Source organism: Bufo gargarizans, chromosome 1, assembly GCF_014858855.1.
Source record: "Bufo gargarizans isolate SCDJY-AF-19 chromosome 1, ASM1485885v1, whole genome shotgun sequence".
Taxonomy (NCBI): Eukaryota; Metazoa; Chordata; class Amphibia; order Anura; family Bufonidae; genus Bufo; species Bufo gargarizans.
The window spans coordinates 193,121,560-193,138,746 of record NC_058080.1 but is presented as its reverse complement, the minus strand read 5'-3'; the positions used below and the strand labels follow the sequence as shown (position 1 = coordinate 193,138,746).

The window sequence follows — 17,187 nt, the reverse complement described above, 5'->3', positions numbered from 1 at the left end:
GATAAGACCCAGGGGAAAATATAAAAATTAAGAACTACTTAGAGAAGCAAAAAAACAAAGAGTGTCTGTGTGCATTATTGTGATACCAGCATAGTCTGTATACGTGGTCAAATGTGAAGCCATGACATCTCATTGCACGCGAAAGGTCAGCTAATGCAACACTGCCATCTAGTGCTCATTCAATTATCACAACGCCATGGTTTCTGACGGAAAAAGATTTACTGAGTCTCCAGAAACATGGCCACTCTTTTGAGACATTACTATAAAGCGTATTACTGCTCTAGTGTTCACAAATCCGCTTAGTCTCGAACGGATGCTCCAGTTTTCTGGCCAATCACAATCTTTGTTTTATGTCCGTAGTGAATGGAATGACGAAGGAGACACTCAGCTATTGGTTGAGCTTAGACTCGCTGGTTCCAGTAGGAGGAGACCTAAACTCTACACAGCTGGGACGGAGCTCGGAGCTGTCTCTGCTCCTCCATAGCTTCCGGTGTGCATTAGGACACAAGGTAGGTGGTGGTGACCACTAGTGGTGCATGAGGTTTGCAGTGTCGCCCAGTTACTCCAGTTCTGCTCATTATAAGTTGGTTGTCCTGTGGTGGCCTGCTGCACTGGGGGTGAGAAGTGTCGTACACATGGCAGGCACATACCAGTCTGCTTGAACTTTTCCTAAGCTGCTTAGGGACTCTGAGAGATGGAGGCTCCAGGTCTTCCTTCCTGCCAGTTATATGAAGATGTGTGAGGTCACATTTTGCAGTAATACACCGGCCTCCTAAATACTGCCACACCGTGTCTATAATACCGCAGTGAACTGACTGGGTTCATGTCTACTGCAGGTTTTTCACATTATTTAAAGTTCCAGAAAAGTCGATGAGAATTAAAAACGCCTCGTCCATTCTGTACGGAGAATGTCCTCACCGGGATCTGTATGTAGCTGATGTCCTGTGAATCTTAAAGCGGTTTTCCGGTTATAGTGATAGTGAGGGGTATTCCCATCTTAGACAATGGGGACATATCGCTAGGATATGCCCTAATTGTCTGATAGGTGCGGGTCCCACCTCAGGGACCTGCACCAATCTCTTAAACGAAGCCTAACATGAGGCCGGCAAAGTGGTGGCTGGCGGTGCCGGGTCCGACCACCACCAAGCCTTCCTATTGGCCCGCCAAAAAATAGCCAGTCATTGGCTGGAGCGGTGCATGTGCCCATGCCTATGTAAACAGTAGGGAACCGGAGCAGCATGGAGTAGGTAAGTATGAATCTTCTGTTTCAGCAGGCAGGCTGTGGGCACTTGCTCAAAAAATCATTATAATCGGGTAACCCCTTTAACCGCCTCCGGACCACCTAACGCAGGATTGCGGTCCGGAGGCGGTCGATTCATTCCTCCTTGACGCGCCGGCGCGTCATCTCGCAAGACGCGTGATTTCCTGTGAATGCGCGCACACAGGAACAGGAGGTAAACTAGTTCATCTACAGCCTGCCAGCGGCGATCATTCGCTGGCAGGCTGTAGATGCAATATTATTTTTTTAACCCTTGAAAGGTATATCAGACGCTGTTTTGTTAACAGCGCCTGATATACCTGCTACCTGGTCCTCTGGTGGTCCCTTTTGCTTGGATCGACCACCAGAGGACACAGGTAGCTCTGTAAGGCTACTTTCACACTAGCGTTCAGGGCTCCGCTTGTGAGTTCCGTTTGAAGGCTCTCACAAGCGGCCCCGAACGGATCCGTCCAGCCCTAATGCATTCTGAGTGGATGCGGATCCGCTCAGAATGCATCAGTCTGGCAGCGTTTGGCCTCCGCTCCGCTCAGCAGGTGGACACCCGAACGCTGCTTGCAGCGTTCGGGTGTCCGCCTGGCCGTGCGGAGGCAAACGGATCCGTCCAGAGTTACAATGGAAGTCAATGGGGCCGGATCCGTTCGAAGGTGACACAATATGGTGCATTTTTCGAACGGATCCGCCCCCCCATTGACTTTCAATGTAAAGTCTGGACGGATCCTTCTGAATACAAATTGTAGTTAGACTTTTTTAGTAAAATATAATGCAGACGGTTCCGTCTGAACGGATGCCATCGTTTGCATTATAGGAGCGCATCCGTCTGTTCAAATACCTGACGGATCCGCTCCGAACGCAAGTGTGAAAGTAGCCTAAGTAGCACCAAACACCACTACACCTCCCACCCCCCTGTCACTTATTAACCCCTGATCACCCCATATAGACTCCATGATCACCCCCCTGTCATTGATCACCCCCCTGTAAGGCTCCATTCAGACGTCCGTATGTGTTTTGCGGATCCGCAAAACACGGACACTGTGGATCCGCAAAACACGGACACCGGCAATATGCTTTCCACATTTTGCGGATCCGCACATTGCCAGAACTATATAGAAAATGCCTTTTCTTGTCCGCAATTGCTTACAAGAATAGGACATGTTCTATAGGCGCTACAAAAAGGCTCTCTATAGGCTCTCTTCAGTCCGCCCCACCGCAGTGACAGAATTTTATTTTTTCTGATCACTGCAAAAACACCGTAAAATCGCTGCGGCGCTATAAAAAGATGACTTTTGAGGGGCATGGCGAGTTCATAGAAAAAAAATTATTTTTATTTTTTTGGCACAAGTTAGTGGAAATTGATTTTTTTAAATTTTTTTTTTGTTTTCTTGTTTTTTCTTACAAAGTCTCATATTCCACTAACTTGTGACAAAAAAATAAAATCTCACATGAACTCACCATACCCCTCACGGAATCCAAATGCGTAAAATTTTTTAGACATTTATATTCCAGACTTCTTCTCACTCTTTAGGGCCCCTAAAATGCCAGGGCAGTATAAATACCCCACATGTGACCCCATTTTGGAAAGAAGACACCCCAAGGTATTCCGTGAGGGGCATGGTGAGTTCCTAGAATATATATTTTTTTTTTGGCACAAGTTAGCGGAAAATGTTTTTTTATTTTTTTTTCTCTTACAAAATAATTTTCCGCTAACTTGTGCCCAAAAAAATAATATTCTAGGAACTCGCCATGCCCCTCACAGAATACCTTGGGGTGTCTTCTTTCCAAAATGGGGTCACATGTGGGGTATTTATACTGCCCTGGCATTTTAGGGGCCCTAAAGCGTGAGAAGAAGTCTGGAATCCAAATGCCTAAAAATGCCCTCCTAAAAGGTACTCATTGGAATTTGGGCCCCTTTGCCCACCTAGGCTGCAAAAAAGTGTCACACGTGGTATCGCCATACTCGGGAGAAGTAGGACAATGTGTTTTGGGGTGTATTTTTACATATACCCATGCTGGGTGAGAGAAATATCTCTGTCAAATGACAACTTTGTATAAAAAAATGGGAAAAGTTGTCTTTTAGAGAGATATTTCTCTCACCCAGCATGGGTATATGTAAAAATACACCCCAAAACACATTGCCCTACTTCTTCTAGTATGGCGATAGAACATGTGACACTTTTTTGCAGCCTATGTGCACAAAGGGGCCCAAATTCTAAAGAGTATCTTTACGATTTCACAGGGCATTTTTTACGCATTTGGATTCCAAACTACTTCTCACGCTTTAGGTCCCCTAAAATGCCAGGGCAGTATAACTACCCCACAAGTGACCCCATTTTGGAAAGAAGACACCCCAAGGTATTCCTTGAGGGGTATGGTGAGTTCATGTAAAATTTATTTTTCCACTTCACCACCATGACGGCCCAGAGAGATTGACCCCTGACCTCTGTAGGGGCAGGAACAGAGGTTTAAAAGGACCCCTCCCACCACCATTCACCAGTGTGTTCCTGCCCCTATAGTGGCGAGGACAGAGAAGTCCTCTCTGGCTTCAGGGAGGTGAAGTGGACCTCGATTTATTTTTAATTTTTAAAGTACCTGGGTGACCGCATCGGCGGTCCTCGTGGCCTCCCTTGTGGGTCCATCATCCAGGAAAGCGTCCCCTGCTCTCCGGCGGACTAGTTCCAAAGCTGGCAGGGTGACGCCAGAGTCACGCTCCCTGTTGAGGGAAGCCTGCCCTGAGCTGCCGCAGGTCGCCTACCTCCCTGTGGGGGAGCCGACCGGAAAGACGCTCTGCACAGTCGCGCGACTCTGACGTCACTTCCGGGTTGTCTATAAAAAAATGCTCCCAGAACTCTTCCCTGCTGCGCTCTCTGCATCGCTTGCTGACCAGTATGTCGGACCAGGAAAAAGAGCCGCAGCAAAAGGAGCTGCAGCTGAAGGAGTAGCCCGCTCCAGAGCGCCCCTGCGTGAGTAGCCCGCAGCCGGCAGCTTCACAAATGGGGGGAGGTGGGGGTGGTGCACCCTAGTGTATTCTCTGTTCCCCTCCCCCTGGGGGTCTGCTGGTATACTGCATCTATGTTATGCTCCTATACCAGACTGACATAAATTTAATGGGCTGCCTCTCCCACTAACTTTAAAAAAGTCAAAGAAGGCCGCCAGATGCATCCAGTGCTCCGTCCGGCTTTCCGATGACTATACAAAAAAACTTTGCAAAGATTGCATTGCCAAAGTAGTGAGAGAGGAACAGCCCTCAATTATCCAGGAGTTCAGATCCATGATTCAGGAGGAGGTTAAGGCTGAGTTCACACGAGCGTGACAGATTAGGTCCGGATGCGTTCAGGGTGCGTTCAGTTAAACTCGCACCATTTTGCAAGCAAGTTCAGTCAGTTTTGTCTGCAATTGCGTTTAGTTGTTCAGTTTTTTCCGCGCGGGTGCAATGCGTTTTGATGCGTTTTTCACGCGCGTGATAAAAAACGGAAGGTTTACAAACAACATCTCCTAGCAACCATCAGTGAAAAACGCATCGCACTCGCACTTGCTTGCAGATGCAATGCGTTATTAACGCAGCCCCATTCACTTCTATGGAGCCAGGGCTGTGTGAAAAACGCAGAATATAGAACATGCTGCGATTTTAAAGCATTGCAGAAGTGATGCGTGAAAATTCATTGAAATGAATGGGTCAGGATTCAGTGCGGGTGCAATACGTTCACCTACTGCATTGCACCCGCGCGGAAATCTCGCCCGTGTGAACGCAGCCTAAGTCTTCCCTGGCCTCCCTCCGTGAGAATATACGGGGGTCTCGCCCACCTAAACGGCCCAGGATGGCGGATATTTCTGACTCCGAAGATTTAGAGGACGATGCCTCATCCTCTAAAAAAAGAGGACGACGGCCCCCTGTCTGAGGGTGAGATCGTCGAGGACTCTAGGAAATATTTATTTACCTCCAATGAGATGAGTGACCTTTTAAAGGCCGTCAGGGATACCATGGGGGTGGAGGACATCCAGCGACCCCATACGGTTCAGGAGGAGATGTTTGGTGGATTGAAGGTCAAACGCTCCAGGGTCTTCCCCATAAACGAAAACATTAGGGAAATGGTGATGGATGAATGGGCCCATCCTGAAAAGAAACTGGAAATTTCCAAAGAGTTCAGGAACCGCCTTGTGTTCGACCCGTCAAAGTCTAAGATTTTTGACGAGGTCCCTAGAATTGACGTCCAGGTGGCCAAGGTCAATAAAAAAAACCTCACTTCCATTTGAGGACTCCTGTCAGTTAAGGGACACTATGGAACGAAAAGCTGAAAGTTTATTAAAGAAGTCTTGGGAGGCAGCCATGTTTAGTGTCAAAACTAACATAGCCTGTGGCTGAACGAATTAGAGGGTCATCTAGTTAACAGGACTTCTAGGGATCAGATACTAGATACTATTCCCCTATTAAAATCCGCCACTGGTTTTCTAGCGAACGCCTCTGCAGAGACAATTAGGTTCTCAGCCAAGGATGCCGCTTTGTCCAATGCTGCCCGGCGGGCACTTTGGATGAAATCTTGGTCGGGCGACAACTTCATCTTGGAAGAGATATGTTCTATAGCCTTCTCAGGGGAATACGTGTTTGGTCCTGTCCTGGACAAGATCCTTGAGAAGGCTACGGATAAAAAGAAAGGGTTCCCTGAGGAAAGGACCACTAAAAAGAAAACTTTCTTTCGTAGCCAATATTTCCAAAATAGCTCCTTTCATGGTAAAGGTAAATCCGGACGTTGGAGTTACCCAAAAGGGGGGTGGGGTAGAGGATTCCTCCTTAATCCCCAAAACAAGGGACGTGAGAAACAGTGACGCCAGGATAGGGGGAAGACTATCCCAGTTTTTTGCTCAGTGGCAGGAGACCTCTCCCGCCTGTGGGCTCAAAATCTTGTCAGAAACGGATACAGGATAGAGTTATCTCCCCCCCCTCCGAATGTGTTTCTGCTTTCTCACCACCCTTCTCCCTTTCAGCACAGCCAGATCTGGAAAGAGGTTCAGAATCTCCGGGACTTGGGAGTAGTGATTCCTGTTCCCGATCTTCAACGGGGGCAAGGTTTCTACTCCAGCCTTTTCTTAGTAAAGAAACCAGGGGGTTCCTTCCGTATGATAATAAACCTCAAGAGGCTAAACAAATTTGTTATCTACAAAAAAATTCAAGATGGAATCTCTAAATTCCACCATTCCTTTAATTCAAAAAGATGCGTCCCTCTGTACAATCGACTTAAAGGACGCATACTATCATGTTCCTATTCACTCCCTGTCTCAAAGGTTCCTGCGGTTTGCAGTAAGGGATCACAGAGGGTCTGTTCACCACTTCCAGTTCGTGGCTCTCCCCTTCGGGCTGGCCTCAGCCCCAAGGATTTTCACGAAGCTGGTGGTAGAGATGGTCGCCTCCCTGAGGCCTCAGGGCGTGACGGTCGTTCCTTACCTAGACGACTTTCTACTGATTTCCAACTCGGTGGATCAGTCCATAGCAGACCGAGACATCTTCTGCTCCCTTCTGACATCTCTAGGTTGGGTGATAAACCTAAAAAAATCATCCCTAGTTCCAAATACCAGGGTAAAATTCCTGGGAGTTCTGTTAGATTCAGAAAAACAAACAACCTTTCTTCCAGCAGAAAGAATTCAGAACCTGCAGTTAGCGATCAGGGCCTTCCTGGGACGTTGCTCCTTCTCGTGCAGAGAAGCGATGAGTCTCTTAGGGCAGATGACAGCCTGCATAGTAGCAGTCCCCTGGTGCCAGGCCCATTACAGAGACCTTCAGTCCTGGCTTCTAAGGAAATGGGACAAAAATCTATCCTCTTTGGACAAGAAAATCCTGATCCCGGGCCACATAAAATCCTCAGTCCAGTGGTGGCTTCAAACAAAAAACTTAACGAAGGGCATGGTCTGTTTCCGAACCCCAGCAGTGCATGTTCATACCGATGCCAGCATAAAGGGGTGGGGTCCAATTTTTTTTTCCGATCTCTACCAGGGAGACTGGCCTCCAAATATTGCTGCTCAGTCTTCAAATTACAGGGAGCTCAGGGCAGTTTGGGAGACAATACAAGTAGCCGCTCCAAAATTAAGAAACCAACATATAAAGATCTATTCAGACAATGTAACGACCGTGTCCTACCTCAAACATCAGGGGGGCACTCGGTCCCTGAAACTAGAAGGTCTGTCCAAAAAGATCTTCCTCTGGGGGGAAAAGAACGTAAAGTCGATATCTGCAATTCATTTAAAAGGATGCCTAAACTGTGCAGCGGACTTCCTCAGCAGGACTATCATAGACCAGGGGGTATGGTCTTTAAACAGGGAGTCTTCAATCTGATTGTCCAGAGGTGGGGCCTCCCTCTGGTAGACCTATTTGCTACAAGAATAAACGCAAAGGTATCAACCTATTGCTCCCTAAACCCAAGGGACAGGCCCCTAGTGATCGACGCCTTCTCCCTACACTGGAATTGGGACATCGCATATGCCTTCCCTCCGTTCCCATTAATCCCAAATGTTCTTCAAACAATCATCAGGGACAGAGCCAGAGTAATCCTGGTCACCCCGTACTGGCCCAAGAGGAGCTGGTTCTCGATTCTAACCAAACTCTCCCCACGGGAAACTTTTCTTCTCCCAAACAGGAAGGATATCCTGATCCAGGGGCCGGTTCTCCACCCCCATCCAGAAATCTTCAATTTCTCGGCTTGGATCCTGAGTCCAACCTTCTAAGACATAGAGGTCTCTCCGAAGGGGTTATTTCTACCTTGAAGGCCAGCAGAAAGAAGGTGACAAACGCCATTTATTTTAAAATCTGGAAAAAATTCTGTACCTGGTCTGGCAACGACGCCCCAGACCAAACCAAACCAAACCAAACCGAATATACTGAGGATTTTGGATTTCCTGCAGAGGGGCCTAGAGTCTGGGTTAAGTCCTTCTACCCTTAAAGTCCAGGTCTCAGCACTTAGTGCATATTTCGATTCCGAATTAGCCAGCCATAGATGGATCCAAAGATTCCTGAGATCTGCAGCCAGACTAAGGCTGGGTTCACACCTGAGCGTTTTACAGCGCGTTCCTACACGCTGTAAAACGCTCAACAAGGAGAAACCAATGCTTCCCTATGGGAATGGTTCTCACCTGGGCGTTTTACAGCGCGTACGATCGCGCTGTACAACGCCCCAAGAAGTACATGAGCTTCTTTGGGGCGTCTTGTCGTGCGTTCCCGTACATAGACTTTCGGGAACGCGCGACAATGGGCGTTCGCTTGTCTCTGTATGCGCGATTGCAAACGCCGGTACAATCGCGCATACAGAGCGCTCCTTTCAGAACGCTCAGGTGTGAACCCAGCGTAATACCTTCTCTCAAATCAAAGGTGCCTACCTGGGACTTAAACACTGTCCTTAACGGACTCACAGGTCGGCCTTACTAACCCTTGGACTCAAGTTCTCTGAAGCATCTTTCTCAGAAGACGGCTTTCCTTATTGCTAAGACATCAGCAAAAAGATTGAGCGAGATCCAAGCATTGTCAATAAGACAACCATACCTCCACAATACAGGAGGACCGTGTCACCTTGAGGCTAGACCCGACCTTTTTGCCAAAAGTAGTAACAGACTTCCATAGGAACCAGGAGATCGTTCTTCCCTCCTTCTGTGAAAACCCTAAGAACTCTGGAGAAGAACGTTTCCATGCCTTGGATGTTAGACGAACAGTGCTAAGATACCTAGAGGTCACTAAAGACCTGAGGAAAGTGGACAATTTACTAGTGCTCCCCTGTGGTAAAAATAAGGGGAAGGCAGCTTCCAGATCTACCATTGCCCGATGGGTAAAACAGACTATTACGGACTGCTACAAGATCGAAGGCATCAGTTGTCCAGAGGTCATTCGGGCTCACTCTACGAGAGCCATGTCTGCCTCTTTTGCTGAAAGGGCAGGAGCTTCCCTAGATCAAATATGCCAGGCTGCAACCTGGTCTAGTGTAAACACCTTCATTAAACATTATAGACTTGACTTATCCAGGTCCTCGGACCTGGCCTTTGGTTGCAAGGTCCTACATGCCGTTGCCCCACCCTAAGATGTATATAATTTGGTATGTCTCTCTGGGCCGTCATGGTGGTGAAGTGGAAAGCCGGAATTAGACTTACCGGTAATTCATTTTCCACGAATCCACCATGACGGCATGATATCCCACCCCAAAAATACTTTTTACTCCGATGGTTTGGTATGACTTAATACCCCAAAAAAAAAAAAATTGTTGTTTCACTTATCTGGTGATTGTGGCACTATAATCTGGAACTCACTGGTGAATGGTGGTGGGAGGGGTCCTTTTAAACCTATCTCTGTTCCTGCCCCTACAGAGGTCAGGGGCCAATCTCTCTGGGCTGTCGTGGTGGATTCGTGGAAAATGAATTACCGGTAAGTCTAATTCCGGCTTTTTGTCACAAGTTAGTGAAATATGAGACTTTGTAAGAAAATAAATAAATCATTTTCCGCTAACTTGTGACAAAAAATAAAAACTTCCATGAACTCACTATGCCCATCAGCGAATACCTTAGGGTGTCTACTTTCCGAAATTGGGTCATTTGTGGGGTGTTTCTACTGTCTGGGCATTGTAGAACCTCAGGAAACATGACGGGGGGGGCCCAGAAAGTCAGAGCTGCTTCAAATTGCGGAAATTCACATTTTTGTACCATAGTTTGTAAACTCTATAACTTTTACCCAAACCAATAACTATACACTTATTGCATTTATTTTTTTATCAAAGACATATGGAACAATAAATTTAGAGAAAAATTTATATAGAAATGTAATGTTATTTGAAAAATTTTACAACCGACAGTGAAAAATAGCATTTTTTTTTTCCAAAATTTCGGTACATTTCGATTAATATAAAAAAAAAGTAAAAATGTCAGCAGCAATGAAATACCACCAAATGAAAGCTCTATTAGTGAGAAGAAAAGGAGGTAAAATTCATTTGGGTGGTAAGTTGTATGACCGAGCAATAAACCGTGAAAGTAGTGTAGTGCAGAATTGTAAAAAGTGGTCTGGTCATTAAGGGGGTTTAAGCTAGGGGAGCTGAGGTGGTTAAAAGCTATGTACACCTTTGGGGCAGTTTTTATTATTCTTGCATTGTACTCAATTTGAGCTAAAAATTATTTTTTCAATTGGTCTTCATTAACAATATGGAATTATTTTTTTTGTGTCTAGAGCTGACATGCTCTACTAGCTGCCTGTGGATTTTTTGTCTTTTTCGTCATCTGGGGAGCAGATGGGCTCCTTATCTCTGCTCTCTACATTACATGCACACATTATAGCTCAGTTCTTATCTTACTGATAACAAGGTGAAAGTACCAGTCACACAGTTAGAAAAATAGTTAACCCTTGGTGAAAGAATAGCTCAATATTTTTTTAATAAAGGCCATTTGAAGGTATGATTTTTAGCCAAAAATGAGTAAAATGCAATCATAAACAAAAATTGTCTGCCTTTAAAGGGGTATTCCCATCTTAATTATCATATTTTAATGTGTTAATGAAGTGCGATAATGTTTCTAATTATGTTCCTCTATCAAACCCCTACCTATCTAGGGAAAAATCATGTACTCCTACCCCACTGTTGTCTTCTTGTAACCACTAGATACGGCTACCGCTTGTGTGCCGCATCAGTGGGCCGCGCCTGCGCAGAACACATTATTTTTCCCTCGCCAGGCTGCACATCGCTGTCTTGAAAGTGCGCCCCGCTGCGCATGCGCAATGTTGACTTCTTCCTGGCCGAGTCTAGTTCAGCACCGCGCATGCTCTGTATACAGAGCGGACATCGGTGACAGGCGTTCACATAGAGGACGTGCAGAAGTGTCGGAGGACCGGGACAACTTCAAAATAGGTGAGTATCATTTTTCCATAAATAAATTCCCCACCAAATCCACCAACGATATTATGCTAATAGGAACTAAAAGGGGGAAGTCAGGAGGGACGCAGATGGAGGGTATATTGAGGTGCAGATGGCGGACATTATGGAATGGAGGGACACTGTGTGTGTGTGTGTGTGTATGTGGGCAGCACCACTATCAATAGAGTACAGTTGGAGTGCCAGCGGCTGTGGGGGCGATCCACCTCCAAAATGTAGAAATAAAGAATTCCGCAGCACATCCAAATCGTAAAAAAGTAGAAAAAAGCTTTATTCACCAGACATGCGACGTTTCAATCCTCTCAATGGGATTTTTCTCAAGCAGTGACTATTTGAGAAAAATCCCATTGAGAGGATTGAAACGTCGCATGTCTGGTGAATAAAGCTTTTTTTCTACTTTTTTACGATTTGGATGTGCTGCGGAATTCTTTATATATATATATATATATATATATATATATATATATATAGCGGTTCAGGAAAGACAGATGTAGCAGAGCTGTGTGTATATATAGCGGTTCAGGAAAGACAGATATAGCAGAGCTGTATATGTAGCGGTTTAGGGAAGACAGATGTAGCAGAGATGTATATGTAGCGGTTTAGGGAAGACAGATGTAGCAGAGATGTATATATAGCGGTTCAGGGAAGACAGGTGTAGCAGTGCTGTATATGAGGCGGTTCAGCCACAGTGCTGGTGGGAGCGAGAAATAGACAGATTTAGCAGAGCTGTATATGAAGTAATTCAAACAGTGCTGGTAGTGGAGAGCAAGACAGATGTAGCAGAACTGTATCTGGTGGGAGAGAGAACTAGACAGATGTAGCAGAGCTGTATATGAAGCTGTTCTGACACAGTGCTAGTGGGGGAAGGGAAAACAGATGTAGCAGAGCTGTATATGAAGTGATTCAAACACAGTGCTGGTAGTGGAGAGCAAGACAGATGTAGCAGAGCTATATATATAGTGGTTCAGGGAAGACAGGTGTAGCAGAGCTGTATATGAAGCTGTTCAGACAGTGCTAGTGGGGGAAGGGAAGACAGATGTAGTAGAGCTATATATGAAGTGATTCAAACACAGTGCTGGTAGTGGAGGGCAAGACAGATGTAGTAGAGCTGTATAGGAAGCCATTCAGCCACAGTGCTGTTAGGGGACTGGGGAAGACAGATGTAGGAGAGCTGTATATGCATCTATACAGATACATGGTCTAAGGCTTATTGCACACAAACGTGTGTGCCCCGTGGCCGTATTGCGAACCCGCATTTGTGGATCCGCAATACACGGGCACCGTTCCGCGTGCATTCCGCATCACGGATGCGGACCAATGCACTTCAATGGGTCCGCAAATCCGGTGGAATGGTTTTGTCCCGTACTTCCATTCCGCAAAAAGATAGAACTTGTCCTATCTTTTTGCGGAACGGCCAGATCGCGGACCTATTAAAGTGAATAGGTCCACGATCCACTGCGGCTGCCCCACGGTGGGTGTTGGTGCACACATTGTGTGCTGTCCGTTCCATAGCCCCGCAAAAAATATAGAGCATGTCCTATTCTTGTCCGTTTTGTGGATAAGTATAGGCATTGTTACAATGGATCCGCAAAAAAAACAAATGCAATACGGATGTCATCTTAATTTTTCGTGGATCAGTGTTTTGCAGACCACAAAACACGTACGTTTGTGTGAATGTAGCCTTAGGCCTCTTGCACACGACCATATGCCCTCCAAGACATACGGTTTGTGAGCGGGCCATATGTCCCTAAGCGGCATTGATCATGCACACAGCATCATAGATTACAATGATGCTGTGCAGGTCGGGCCGCCCACGGAGCTATTGTCCTGCACTCATAAGATCATATGAGTGCGGGACAATAGCCCCTCAGGCGGCCCGACCTGCACAGCATCATTGTAATCTATGATGCTGTGTACCCCCATGTGCATGATCAATGCCGCTCCGGGATATATGGCCCGCTCACAAACCGTATGTCTCGGAGGGCATATGGTCGTGTGCAAGGCCCCTTAGGGTAAGGTTTTTCCAGCAGGGCAGGCTTGGATCTTTGATGTTTGAGGGGAAGGAGAAGCAGAGACCAGATGTTACAGACACTTCCCACCAGTCTTGCACCAGAATGTAAATACAGGGTGCGGGTCACAGATCCCAGTTTCGCTGGAGGAGTCAACATGCCCTCATCATGAGACCTTTATAATGCAGTAAGGGCTCATGCACATGAAAGTATTTTCTTTCCGTGTCCGTTCAGTTTTTTTGCGGACCGTATGCATAACCATTTATTTCAATAGGTCCACAAAAAAAAACTGAAGTTACTCCGTGTGCATTCTGTTTCCGTATTTCCGCATTACGGACAAGGATAGTACAGTTCTATTAGGGGCCAGCTGTCCCGCTCTGCAAAATACATAATGCACATGGACGTCATCTGTATTTTTTTTGCGGCCCACAAAATACATACGGTCATGCAGAGGTCGCAATAACGCCTGTACAAGCGTCATAGACGCCTGTTCAGGCCATTTTACTCCCAGAAAAAAGTACTTTTCCCTGCCATTCATGAGCGCAGTGAAGAGCTTTGTTATTGGTCAGTTTGAGCTGGCTGCCGGAGCTTATGGCACACCGCTCTGAAGTGAGGAAGGAGGCGCACGATCCTTACTGGCGGGGTAAGTGGCCTTGCTGTGAAATATAATAGGGGTCCTGGATCTGAGCGCCTTGTTTTCCTCTCTAATGATGAGTCTGAAGCGCTCAGCCAAGCGCTGTCTCTCCTCCCTGCTGAGTGCGGTAGTGAAGACGGCCTCGATAGAAGGTCTAGGGGACCGTCTTGACTACGGCACTCAGCAGTGAGGAAAAGTGGCTGAGCGCTTCAGACTCCTGCATATAGAAGTCAGCGGGGGTCTCAGTGCTGGGCACGCCAACAGGAGACCTCCATACAACCTCCATAATGACAGACCTGTTACCCGTAGACCTCTATGTCACCTGTCAGCTTTCCTATGAATCCATCAAGGATTCATTGCTGCATGTTCCATCAGACGCCGCTATAAGGATTTCTTCTGTAATGTGGCGCCGCATGGCGCTACAAGGACTGCATGTGGCCATTTACAGCCTCCAGGACATACAGTCCCTCTGCCAAGCGCATGAAGTCTTCGCTGTAAAACTGTATAATCCAATAACCACAGCGGTGGTGGCAATTTTGTGGCATGAGATAGGGCAATGGGTCATGAAAGACAAACTCCCCTTTATAGCAAGATCAAGCATAACACAGATTGACAGCCTCTAGATCGGAGATCAGCAACCTCTGGCAATCCAGCTGTTCTGAAACTACAACTCCCAGTATCCTCCTTTCACTTCTTTGGAAGTTACAAGAACAGCTGAGCAAGTGTGCATGCTGGGTGTTGTAGTTTCACAGCAGCGCTGGAGTACCAATGGTTGCTGCACCCTAGATCAGTGGTTATCACTGCGTGATGACATCATCCAGATCCACAACATGTGACTGTGGTGGTGCGAGGTATGTGCCCGAGTCTTTCTCTTGTGCCCTGGGCACCAGCATGTACCACCATCTATTGTGCCTGTGTCCTGCTCCGCCAGTGCCTCAGGTCTCTTTAGAGTCTACCAACAGCCCCGGTGGCACCGACATACCCACCTGAGAGCTCATCTACAAGGACATAACTTTGGTGGGCAGCAATGGCCACGTGATGGGTGGCATACCCCAGTGACCAGCGGCACAGAAACAGCAGCAAAAATTAAAGGGATTGTCCTAAGATCAACACTATTTACCTATCCATACTTGACCCAGAGAACACTAGAACATGGTAACCAAGGTGGGGCCCCAAGCGATCATGTACTTGCTTGAAGGGGACATGTCTGTCTTAGTAACGACTTGCATTTCCCATGCAATAACAATTCTGGGGAGTCAATTTTTGTGACTCTATATTGTACCATTCCTCTATTATTCCTACTAGAACTTATGAACAAATTGCTAGTAGTCTGCCATAAAGGTCTAGCTGGGTGTTACCAGTTAACAGCACTGATTGAATAATGTCAGGCTGTGCAGGGACACCCCCATCTGGACCTTCACTGCAAACTGCCAGCAAGTCATTCATAACTGGTGCAAGTAGTTAACAAAACGGACAAATCCGGAGAGGTGAGGGGTCCTCTTTAACGACAGGTGAGAAATATCGATCTTAGGACAAACCCTCATAAAATCCCTCAGCGCAACAGTGACCTCAGTGGTACCGACCCCTCAGCGCAACAGTGACCTTAGCTAAATTTAAAATTGTCTAAATTTGCTATTTATGCATGGAAGACAGTTCTAGATACTAGTAATGGTTTCCCTGCATAAATAGCAACCCCTTAGGCCTCATGCACATGACACACTGTCAGTTTTTCATGGCTATTTTGCATCAGTGTGTGCATCCATTTTCTGGCCGTGTATCCGTTTTTAATATCCGTTTTGCATCAGTTTTTCATGTCCGTTAAAAACGGACATGAAAAATTGATGAATTTGACTGGCAGTTATTTCTAGACCCACCCTTCTGAGAACACCCACAGGATGGTAGGCCCCCAGCTAAAATAATGCCCCCAGCTAAATAAATGTCCCCCACAGTGTATATCATTTTTTTTTTTTAACCGCCCCTAGCTTTAATAATGCCCCCAATGTAGGGCCCCATCTTAAATAATGTCCCCCATAGTGTGTTTCTTTTTTTTAGGGCCCCCAGCTTTATGTCCCCCATGGTTTATATAATGCCCCCATAGTGTACTGCAACCAAAAAATAAATAAAACAACAAACCCTCACCTTATCCACTTGCTCGCGCTGCAGCAGTCTCTCTTCACAGAACGAGACCTGCCGAAGTTGCGGGATGACGTCACCACGCAGATCGCAGGGCCTTCGGCAGGTCCTGCTCAATGAAGAGAGCAGAGACTGCGGCACCGTGAGCAAGTGGATAAGGTGAGTTATTTTTATTTATTTTTAACCCCTAAATGGCCTGTGTACCCGTTTTTAACAGTCGTTAGACGGGTCCACTCGTGTCAATCGGCCGTTAAAAACGGTCCCATTGATTTCAATGGGGTCCGTCCGGCCGTGAAAACGGCCGAAGATAGGACATGTCCTATTTTTGGACGGACGCTATTCACTGGCTGTTAAAAGAACGGCCATGTGAATAGCCCCATAGACTTTCACTGGTGCTAAAAATGGCCGTGTGACGGCCATTTTTCACTGTCGTGTGCATGTACCCTTAATGTTATGTAGGCCGTCTTATTAACTATTTGAATTACTGTAACTTTCGTACTCCTCATCGGCTGAAAATACTCCTTAAAAATGGTAAGAGGGGTATTTTTACTCTTCCAGAAAAAATGTAGCGCGACCTCTGGGGTCGTGTGCATAAGGTTGAATGCTGCAACTTTTTTTTTTTGTGTAACCAGAAAAACCCTTTAAAGGGCTTCTGTCACCCCCCATTTAGCAATTTACAGTATCGGACATTAGCAAATAGCTAATGTCAGTTGAGTCCATATATATCACTCTTACCTCTCTTTGTGCTGTAATTTCAGTAAAAATCTTACTTTTATAATATGCAAATTACTTCACTACCAGCAAGTTGGGCGGTTACTTGCTGGTAGCCGCCGCATCCTCGGACTATAAACACGCCCCCTCCTCCACTTGATAGACAGGGCCAGCGAGCGCTCTCCTCCTCCCCCCGCTGGCCCTGTGAGTCTTCAGTACTATTTGTCAGTGTACATACTGCCTTATCCTCTACTGTTCATGCGTGCACCATGTCTGATGCTTATACCAGTGATCTGTTCCCGAACAGCAACAGAAAAAATGCCCAAGAAGAAAACGGGTGCCCGTAAGAAGGCGGAGAGCCGAAAAGAAAGGGAGAAACAGCAGAGAGCATCTAGGGGGACTGTGGACCTGGCCAAACATCCCTGTAATTATACAATGGTAATATAAACCACTTCTGATTATTATTTCTTACTAGTAAACTAGTATATTAACCCTTCAGGTGACCAATTAAAGGGAACCTGCAGACACACATCTACAAATCTA

The 17,187-nt window shown here is 46.4% G+C and overlaps 1 protein-coding gene across 1 annotated transcript in view; it reads left to right on the top strand.

Annotated features, from left to right (window-relative positions):
* Positions 1-406: 406 nt before the first annotated feature.
* Positions 407-17,187, top strand: part of ZNF330 (zinc finger protein 330) — a 49,763-nt gene continuing 32,982 nt past the window's right edge. The window contains 2 exon segments of the mRNA XM_044300686.1: positions 407-509; positions 16,952-17,082. Coding sequence (XP_044156621.1) covers positions 16,963-17,082 — 120 coding nt within the window. The 5' untranslated portion in view covers positions 407-509; positions 16,952-16,962.